A 10,997-nucleotide genomic window follows, 5' to 3' on the forward strand; every position below is an offset into this window, starting at 1 on the left:
AGCTGGACATCTTTATTCCCCACAGATCCTCTGCTGTGCTGGATACCTCAAAATGAAATTCCCATCTTCCTTCTATTGCCCTTTTCCCAGCAATTGCTATTTTAGTTTTCCAAAAAAGAAACTGTGATAATGCTGCCATATGTCATTACCTGGTATCATTGAGATACCACTTGATGGATATCTTAAAAAGCAGGGGAAGGCTTACTCAGCACTCTTTATAGTACATTCACTTTTTTTTAAGTGAATATGCTGTGTTCTTTACAAAACTAAAAGTAGTTTGAAATTTCAGTTTTGAAATTGATAGTACATTGTTCCTGTTAGAGGATACATAGCTGTTTATTTACACCAGTTAATTTATTTGGCAGTAATTGTATTTTATGCAATTTTTAAAATGTTTATGGGCTATTTTAAGTGGTCTTATAGGGTGAAATGTTGGTTGCTGTGGCTTAATAGGTACTTGAGTGTATGAAAATATTCACTGTAGTGGTGTATTAAGCTCAGCTTGTGTGGTAGAATTTTCCTGGTTTTTTTATCGCATTTCTAACTAACAGCTTCAGATAAAATGTATGAAGAAGCTCTGGAATTTCATGGGGCATAGCTTTCATTTAAAAATCACTTCTATAATATTTTATCTTTTGCTGATGCTCAATTAGTTTAACATCAAAACAGTCTTCCAGTAATACATATAATAAATAACTTGCAGAATTCTGTCTGAATAAATATGAAATAATTAATTCAAAATATCTCTGCACAATAATAAGGTTGCAGCTTGCTGTGCTGTTCATTCACAGCTGTTTCTTCATGCTACCATCCTGGCAGCATGTTTGATTTTGCTCTGAGTAGCAGCAGAAGAATTTGAAATACTGCAATGGGAAGTTAACCTCCAGGGAGCAATGAGGGTGGCCTGCCAGGCCATGCTAATTTTTTTTTAATGTCACCTTGAGAAAAATAAATTTCAAATAATCTGATAGCATTTTTCTAGGTGCCTGACTTTGCCCTGATTGTTCAACATGTCTCAGAGCAGCGTTTTCTGATCTGGCCCCAGTACTGTTGTTTATCAGTGCTATGGCTGCAAGTGGATATAGTTGTTCTGGAATGTGTGAATTCTTCAGCTTTATACTTCAGATGCTCAAGGGAGATAAAAATTTTAGACCTTTTTTTAAAGAGAAAATCTGGCAAGAAAGTGAATTGTATGGGTAGTTACTGTGAACAGACATATCTGTTCTGACTTTTTCTATCTAAATCAATCTTACAGAGATTTTTGGAGTAGTTTTCTAAAATGTAGAATTGTACATGTTGAGGGGGATGCACTGTTCTTTCCAGTGAAAATGGCCAAAATGGGCTCTTAACTCATTTAATCTTATGATTAAATCATAAGTGTCTATCTGCATTTTTTTATTTGCATATGAGATAAACATCTGTCAAAGTGAACTGGACTAGGTAAGAGCGTATATATCTGGCAGTCAGGGAGTGGGGCTTTTGGTTGTGTGATTTTTGCTTATATTTTTCTATTTAATCCTTTGAAAACTTTGAAAACAACAAGGCTGATGCCCTTTCTGTAATGTAAGATATTTTAAAACCTCAAATGTCACTCATCCTCTTGTCCTTTTAATGAATTTGTGCATTCTGTGAGCGCTTACGAATCGGACAGCAGAGACATAGTGTGTATTCACTTCAGTTAGTGAATTTAAACAAAAACCCCTGTGGTTATTGATTACAGCAAATACTTGCCTTATTTTTGTTTGTGTAAATCACTTAAAGGTTCAAGTATTTTGTCACATCATAGGATTTTAAGAGAGCCTAATGGTTGGATTCAGCTTGCATGCTGTAGATGCCATTGTGATCTGTGGCAGAACAAGCATCTCTAAGGAGACCATCCAGGTGAAGGATCTGACTGTGCATTGGTTGATACGGAGAATTTTGGGGTATATCTGTGGTTACACATACTGATGGCAGTGCAGGGACATGGCCAGTCTACACCTCACACTGTTACCTTGGACCTCCTTTAAGATGGAGAGTGTGTCTGTGACATGGATGGCCAGCATGCTGGGATTTAGTACTGGATCTTTTGATGGTAAATGGTCAGGAGAGGTTGTCTTAACTTCAATTTGATTCTGATCTTCTGAGTTTCTGGTGGCAGTCATATACAAGGGGCAAAGACTTTTACCATTCTGATGGTGGGGGCTTTGTTGTTTGTTTTTTTTCATGTGGGTGCTCAGAAAGTCTACAGCTGGTGCACGCAGAGGATCACTGCAGTGAGAGCTACTTACAAAGAGACAACCAACCAACCTAAAAAACCCCTAAGATGCAGAAGTTGTCCCTGACTGACCTACCGTATTTGACCCTCCGTGCAAAGGAGGAGAGCGCCTGTGTCCCTCTGCCGTCCTTGTGTATGCTGAGCCTGGCTCTGTGAGGGTGCAGGTTTACTTGTGTTCCATTTTGTGTCTCCTGTCTCTGGTTTTGTGAGCACAGTGTGAACCATAATGGGAATAAGATGCCCTTGAAAAATCTGCCCAGGATTTGTGTCGTGATTGACAAAGGTGTTATATTTGGAAGATGCAGTTATATGTAACATAAAGTGAAAGACAGAAGGGAAATAATTTTCCTTGTTTGGAAAAGCTAGGCAAGTGTTTGTTGCAGTTCTACTGGTAGGGAAGATGACACTGGAAAATACTTAAGTTCTCTAACTATGAAGTTCCAGTGAAAACTAGACCATACATGAACATGCTGCTCCTTATTACCCGAGAGGGACTGTGGTCATCATATTTTGTGACCAGTTATATTATTGGAAGTAAAAATGTTAGCTTCCCCCCACTCTTTTTTCATTATGCTTTTAAACCTATTACAGAACTTTGGAGTTCAGCATATTAAAGTTCACGTGTGGTTAGCAAAGTGGCACATTTTCTGTATATACCCCAAATCTTAAATTTACCGTGTATCGTCAAATCATGTAGTAGCTTTCCACAAATCACTGATCACATAATAACAATATGAATTTCTGAGGTAGCAGTAAAGTGTTAAAGAGTTAAATATTCCAGGCTTTGTTTGTTCCTCATCTGGAAACACAGAGAGAGAAAATGAGATATGCCATATAGCTGATCTTTTTTCAGGACTTCCGTAAAGGCTGAAACATATTTTCTTTGGTGCATCACTGACTTTTGGTAAAGTGAGGTGAGAAAGTTCCATTTTCTGTCATGAGCCAACCAAAACCCAGCATGTTTCCAGGGTCCAATTTTAAATTTCTGTTCACATTGCAAATTGATGTGAAACTGCAACTATTGAGATTTTCTGCCACATACAAAACAGTTGTTCAGCTAGAAAATGAGTAGGGGAAAAGAGCCAGCGGTGACAGTTGGATGGGAGCACTTTGGAGTGCTGAGAGGTGGAACACCTGGCATCAGGGAATGGGGGAGGTATAGTCCATTGCTCTGTATCTGGATGCAGAGCATCTGTGAGAGTGGGCGTTGCAGCTTTGTTGAGGACTGCCACTTTCAAGAGCTGGATTCTTTAACACTGGTGCTCTGTGAAGTGTGATGCTTTGATGTTAGATGAAAAAAAAATAAATTACAGACTCTTTGCCAGTAATTAATTTGATATTTTTGTCAAAGATGATCTTGTCAACAAAGTTTGTAAAATTATAACCACTCTTTAAATGGACTTCAGTTATTTCTGGGTACCATAGCCCATGCCTGTAGCAGTAGCCCCAGGCTGCTCCTGAGTGTTGTTCATTAGCGGTGGGAAGGACTTTTCTCTTGCCGTGGAACCTGCACAGGACATCACATGGAGGGGTTCTCGGGGTTTCTGCGTTTAGTCAGATCTGTTGATAAGATGTGAAGAACTTCACATTGCTTGCTTTCATTATAGTTTATTATATGCTATGAATGTTGTTGTTTGGTATAATGAGAGTGTGGTTTGTTTTTTCTTTTCTTTTTTTTTGGAGTCCAGAGTCAGTACTGACTGGATTGTTCTGTGCAGAAATGTGAAGACAGAATGAGCTGGAATAGTTGATGTGTCACCATTGGTGTGTTTCTGGTCTGCAGATAGCTTCACAGATCACATTTGTCCATCTGCCTTGATAAGAAATTCTGTAAATCACAAAGTTGAAGACTTACCCCATTATAATTTTTTATCTTGTTGTTACTACTTTATTGTTCAATCATCAGGAAAAAAACTGTTTAGTTCCTTCTAAACCATACACCAACTCTACCATGAGGTAATACCTCTGAAGTGTAGGTTTACTGTGGGGATTAACTGCAGTGTTACTGTTCCTGAATGCATATTTAGTGTAAAAGCAGGAGAGGTAATGTTGGGAAGAACCTCAAAGAATCACATTAGTTCAGAGTCCCTATTAATAAAAATGTACTTTTGTTTGCCCTGGTTTGTTTTAGCTGTCTATTTTCTTTAAATAGCCATGAATTATGTTTTGCAGCAGGAGTGATAAGATCCTGCTGACTTCAGTGAGGCTTGACATGGTTCACTAACAATGTAGTGTATTTATGTTAGTAAATGGTGTCATTTTGAAATTTATCACATGCTCACAAATATCATTCTTCCTTCTCACCCACTTCTCTGGAATTACTAGACAGACAGTTGAAGTAGTGGCTTCAGTTACTCTGCTGGTAATTGGATTAACAATTCAGTATGCAGTAATGAGTTTTCTCTTAGCTGAAGATTGGGAATTCAAATAATGCTTATATCTCATTGCTATAACGCTGTGCTTTGAATACTCCTGATATTTAATCCTTTCTTTAAAAAAAGGTGTTGCCATGTAACAGTCCTCATTCTTAGTATTTTTTAGTTCAGCTTCTTATACTTTATTCAGAGTTATGCTTGAAACTTTAAAAGTGCTTTAAAGGATACCTTACTGAAGTAGGATAGAAGCCTGTATTTTTTCCAATTAAAAATTAACTTTTGAAATGAATTTCTTAATTTTGGAGCTTGTTTTTAAGTTCTTCTTAAGAAAAATGGACGTTTAGGCTCCCTTCCAACCCAGTGGTTAAATGTGTACTTAGCTTTTAAACATCTGAGTAGGTTCACTGACTTCTGTAAGTACACACACCATGAGGCTTTTGACGAATTCACTCACTACAACTTCTTTGAGAGCTGCTGCAGCGGGGCTGGTGCTGGGCAGAGGGAGCTGGGAAGCTCACAGCATCCATGCTGATGGGCCTTGGACACAGCGGTGTCAGTGGGAGCACCACCAGCTGAATTAAATTTGCAGAACTGCTGTCCTTGCAGAACCTCGAGTGTTGTAATTTAGAAAAATCGTAATGGTCAAAGATTGCTCTGAAGTGGTGAGAAAGCAATTTTCCAACTATGCCCACATTACTGGTGTGATCCCTTGGCCACTTCTGTTTCTGCTCTTGAGAAAGTTTTGATTTTTTTAATGGTCCTCAGTCCGGTGTTGATGTAACACACTGACCATGTTGCCTGTCCACTGACATAAGTACTGTTATCTAAGTAAACATGGTCCAAATGCTTTCTGTTACAACAGGATTGTAAGTAAGTCTGAACAAACTTACATATATTCAAAACCCTGCAGAAAGGGGGGTTATCTTTTTCTTTTTTTCCTTTGGGGAGTGAGCATGCAATACAGACGTGTCTTTAAGCTCCTTCTTATTCTCACCCAACTATAAATTTTTTAAATTAATTTCTTCTAAAAACTGGCAGAATGACAGAAGTCTCATAGTTACTGAATTCCTGCTGCCTTTGGAGCAGTCCAGGGCTGGATGTGACCTTATCAGTTCTGAGAAAAGCAGAGAGTGGTTAGGCAAAAAGGCTTCAGGACATTTGTCTAATTATAGATTGCTTTTTCTAATACATTTCAAGAATAATACTTTTCCAGATGTATCAGTTTACAAAGTGAGTCCAACTGATATCCTGCTAGATAGAAAACGCTATTTTACTAGTTATATTTGATCTATAATTAAATTGTGTTTTGTTTTCAGAAGTAGTATATGATAGGACATAATGAAATTAATCTGTACATATATAATATGCATTTTAAACTAGTTACATAAAATTGATGGTAGATGTTTTAATGTAGAAATGTTTTAATAACTTTTCTTTCTCATAAAAAGTGTAATTTTTTGTCATTTGGTGTTGATTAATAGACTGTTGTAGGAGGTGGTGTAAGAGTATGTTATTACAGTAAAATGCTTTTGAAAAAAGTTGACATGAATCCTGCATTTGTCAGTTTTGTAACCTTCATGTTCCTTCCTCATTAGAACTATGCAGCATTGATACAGCAACAAATCGATGAGGACAAACAAAACTTGAGAGAAAAGACTGTATATGGACTCCAGCTCACAGAAGAAAAACTTAATGACTTCCGTGATGAACAGATTGGGCAGCTGAAGGAACTGATGGACGAGGCTACCAAACCTAATAAAAAAATCACCATTTCTGAAGACTCAAAATACAAAAACTAAAAGATTTTGAAAATTGTTTTATTACATATGGAAGCATTTTGAAACTTCCTTTTCCCATTGGAGTTGAATGTGGTTTCTGTGAAATAATGGGCGCTGCTGATGCCATAACTTCTCTGGCTATTTGGCTTTTTGTGCAAGAATAAATATAAAATGGAATAATCACAACACTTCTGTTTTAATTGCAGTATTTTTTCTCCTTTATTTTTTTCTCCTAATGGAAGGTGAAGACTGAAAGATTTCAGTAAAAGTAAAGTGACATTTTTAAAATATAAAGTTGTTAGTTTTGTTTTGTTTTGTTTTTTTAATTTTGGCACCTGTAGGACAAAACATCTTCCTCTTTGTGTATCATCCTCTTCCTTAATGGAAAAGATGCAGTTATCATTTATTTTCTGCCTTGGGTTCAGTAGACAAAGGTATGGTACTAGAATCAGTTTGTTTTGATGGAAAGAAATGAGCAGTATTAGGAAAACATACTGCTGGGGAAATTGGTTTTCTTCTTGAGCTTTATTGTGAAATGTGCTTAAAAGTAAAAGATGGAGCTCTCTGTTAAATTAATCTTGAAGGAATCACTGTCTTAGGAAGAAAATTCTGCATTTTTTTCAAAGGTAGACTCAGATCATTGTTAATATCTAAAATTTTTAAAAACCTTTTATGAGTGGGTTGTGCTGTAGTTAGAATTTAAAGGTTTTCTAAAAGCTCGGTATCCCATATTATCCAGTATTTGGTATAGACAAGAATTTGTAAATACCTTCAGTTTCAATCACAGAAATTATCCTGTTGATAATACTGCATGACAAACATTAGTAATTTATTTCTAATAGGTTAAGTCTTCAGTAGGACAATGCTTATCTGTTGTAACATATACTGTTGGGACTAAAGAAAGATTTTTATCTGTTAAGAAAAAACACATCCTTTTCTCTGCAAAAGACAGCTTCCAAACCTAGTTTTATGTTATTAGTTTTGTTCTATTTCTGGACCTTTCCCTGTCTGTTACCCACAGCGTGTTCAAGACAACATAATTTCTTTGCTCTTGAGGGATAACAGCTTTGACAAGTAACCACATTTCCATCTGTCTCGGTTTGTAACAACATGCTGTTTGCCAAAGCTGTGCCCCTGGATCCTAATGGGGTGGGGGAGCAGCCCGTTTGGGGAGCAGCCTTTTTCTTTCTCCCTTATCTCTCTTCCCAATTCTTTGATGGGATTGTAGGTTGCAGGTTGCTCATTTCTATTAAAAGTTCAATTGCAAGACTCCTGTGTGAGAAACACTTATGCTTGCTTTCCTGCATCTTCCTCTGGTACCCCCAGCCTTTGTTGCTTGTGCTGCAGGAACATCCCTTAGCCTCAAGCACCTAATCCAAACAGGACTGAAGGGCAGAGATGACACCCGGACTGAAGGGCAGAGATGACACCCAGACTGCAAGGCTGAGGTTCACGAGTCCTGATTCTTGGTGCTTCAGGTGCACGGTTGGAGAGAATGGCAGCTCCCTTCTGGCCTGCTCTGTACCTAGGTCCTGCCACAGCATCCAAGTGGGAAGCAGATGGGACATGCATGCAGGAAGCTTGAAGTAGTATCAGTCTCTGATACTGCCATTTACACATTGCTTAAGGTTTCTTCTTTTTGAAGTTCAAAGTCTGTACAAATCTAGTCCAAGTCTGGAGTTGAGGACATAAGGATGTATTCTGTTGACTTCCATCAGATGTACAGTAATCAGTAATTGCATCACTAAATCTATTCGGTTTTCATACCAAAAACGATTTTTGGGTGTTGACAACAGTTTGTTTCCCTCCTTGACTGCTAGTACACGTCTGCTTTCCAGTCAACAACCAAGTTGCTTCAAATTTACTTCAAATGCTGCAATTTAAAGCACAGTTACTTTTATCAACACATTTGATGAAACTTGTTAGTTCAATGAAACTAGTTAGAGTACTTGTTTTGCATCTGTCTACTCATGTATGCACCTAGATAATGCACATTTTTAGAGCCTAAATTAATAATGGAAAATTGCTATTTGGTATGAAAAACTTAAGCATATAATGAGACTTAAAGGGAGTTGGAGACATCTTAACATCTGCAGTCCCTTTTCTAGTAAATCCAACAGCTTTTTTCTTTCATTCCCCATGGTGGTTTGTATTTTGTACGATTTTTGTGCCTTGTTTAAAACAACTCTTACAAAAGCCAAAATTTCATAATAGGAATGAAGCATCTTTAAAGGTTGTTGGTTTTAAGACAGCCAGTGCTAATAGTAAGGCATGCTCTGATCTGAGTAGGGGTTATGCAAGTGGTCGGCACAAATGGCCCCAAAGAAGCTTTGTGATGCCAACACTGCTGTGCTTAGTGAAATTCTTTGATTTACAGGAGTGGTTAATGACAAGTTAAAGAAGGTGAAGAAGACAATGGGCTTTTTGTCTTGGCCACAGAAAGACGGAATGGCACAGATTCTGTTTCTTTACTTTTGAGTTATAGGATACTTTCTGTAGAGAATTTTACCCTGGGATTGAAGGACAATGAACAGAGGAAAGCATCCATCAAAAATACTTCAAAACTACAAGCAACATGCTATTTCAAATGGCAAAAGAGTTGTTTAGGAAAAAAAAGATGCTACTCACCTTAAAATGAAAAATGGCTCTGATCACTTTAGAAATGAGTATAGAGTTTTGTGTTCTCTGTGTGTTGGATGGATTGCTGTTATACAACTCACCACTGAAAAGCTCCTACCACCCTAAAAAGCCTTCTCTCCATTCAGTTTATCCATTAAGAAAGATTCTTTATATTTTGTTGATCTTAAATCCATTTGGCTCTTATAGAACTAAAAGAGAGTGATAAAATTCACTGCTTGATTTGGCTGAACCTTATCTGTGGTAACATTTTATATAATCGCCTGGCAGCTGGTAGGAGTTGGAGGGAGCAGAAGTTTTAGGTAGCTGGAAAAGGCATGAGCTGAAGTCTTAGCAACATGTAAAGAATTTTCAGAAATCTGTCTTATTAAAAAATTACCTGATATGCAAATACAAAGTTATGCATCTTAAAAAAAAACAACTAAAAATGTCATTGTTCCAGTGTTTTATTACTCTTTTTTTAACTGTCCATCCAGCAAGAGCTATCAGGACATACTTCTTCCTTAAAAATAAATTAATAATGTAACATATTGAAAGTAGGATTTATGAAGAAATTACTCAGCTATTTGGACTTTAATCTTTTTTATTTATTAGTGGACATTCTATTTCTTCTTCTTGGATACGTATTTATGAGATGCTGGCTATTCACTGAGTCAGTGGCCAAATTTTAACTGGCTTCTAGGTAAAAATATTGAACAATTAAATGAAGGAAACATGCCTTTCCCTGCATGTTATAATTTATTTTAATTTTTACTTTTTCTAGCTAAACTAATAGCAGAGGGAAGGTTGAATTTCTCAGCAGACTGATTTACTCCAAGTACGACCACGGAGGATCGATGTACCTTTGATGTAGGGTGAAAGCTGAAACACTTTAAAAACCAGCTCACATTCTAGGGCAGAAGATGTCTCTAATGCTGTCCTGCTTAACTGTTGATTTTCACACCTCTTGGAGAGGGTTTCAAGGTAAATGCTTCCTGCTGGAGGGTGTAGATGCAGCAGTAGAGGTTTTGCAGGGCTTGTTTGGTGAACAAACTGCCTGAGCCACCTCCTGCTGCACCATGTCCTGGTGCGGGACCAGGCTTGGTGTGCCAGTATTTGAGACCTTTACACTGAGCAATGGTGATGCAGAGAGGTCTTCCCCACTGAACCGCATCAGGAATTTTACTGCCAAGATTGGCACAAATCAAATGGTTGGTGTTAGAAGTGATAACATTTGCAGCTGTAAATGGTCTGCTCTTGTTCACGGAGGTTACGTATCTGATGCAAAACCACTGGCTTTGGTAGGAACTTTTTCAGCGGTTTCAGTGTCCACAGCTCTGCTCTGGGAACAGCCTTGACAGTGCTGAGTCCTTCCAGCTTTTCCAGTGGTTTCTGTCTGCCAATTACAGCACATGAAGATCACAAAATTTAATTTCATTTGGATGCAGCCATTACATAAGTATAATACAAAGTATTTTCTGTTCAATGAAATTGAGAGCGATAAGTCAGTGTGTAAATTCAGTGTATAAATGACTAAGAACTGAATGGTTTTGCCACTTGTAGCAGTGTGTTATGAGTAAATGTCAGGTGTTTCAACTAGCTCATTTACGTGGTGTATGATCCTGCACAACCGATACGTGTGGCTGGGGAGTTCAGTGTTTAACTGCTCTCTAACAATTTCAAAGCTAGAACTTGAGACTATATAACAAGTATCTTCATTTAATAAAATGACCTTTAGTTACCAAATATTTGTCAACTTGTTATAAATGCTGAGGAACATAGAGACAACTGTGTATTGCCACTGTAAAACCCTAAGAAGTAGTTTGTGGAAATACCACCATTTGCAACACCATTTCCAGCACAGATGAGCCTTCTGTTTTATGCCAATTACATTCCTTGAGGGCTGAAGTGAAATTTCAATCATGTGTTAAGTGAGCTAACATATTTACCATTTTTCCCCAAAGGATCCTA

The 10,997-nt window shown here is 37.6% G+C and overlaps 1 protein-coding gene across 3 annotated transcripts in view; it reads left to right on the plus strand.

Annotated features, from left to right (window-relative positions):
- The window catches only part of SDHAF3 (succinate dehydrogenase complex assembly factor 3), a 36,392-nt gene extending 25,623 nt beyond the window's left edge, over positions 1-10,769 (plus strand). For 2 of the 3 annotated variants that reach the window (XR_003534465.1, XR_003534466.1), the window contains exon 3: positions 6,228-6,338. Coding sequence is in view for 1 of the 3 variants with exons in the window: in XM_027684698.1 (XP_027540499.1) it covers positions 6,228-6,431 (204 nt within the window). In the remaining 2 variants the exon portion in view is untranslated. Of the gene's footprint in view, positions 1-6,227; positions 6,845-9,810 lie in introns of those variants that run through there. The other variant, XM_027684698.1, reaches the window with a different exon arrangement.
- Positions 10,770-10,997: the final 228 nt, after the last annotated feature.

The sequence above is a fragment of the Neopelma chrysocephalum genome, unplaced genomic scaffold, assembly GCF_003984885.1.
Source record: "Neopelma chrysocephalum unplaced genomic scaffold, ASM398488v2 Primary Assembly neopelma1_67, whole genome shotgun sequence".
NCBI classification, from domain to species: Eukaryota; Metazoa; Chordata; class Aves; order Passeriformes; family Pipridae; genus Neopelma; species Neopelma chrysocephalum.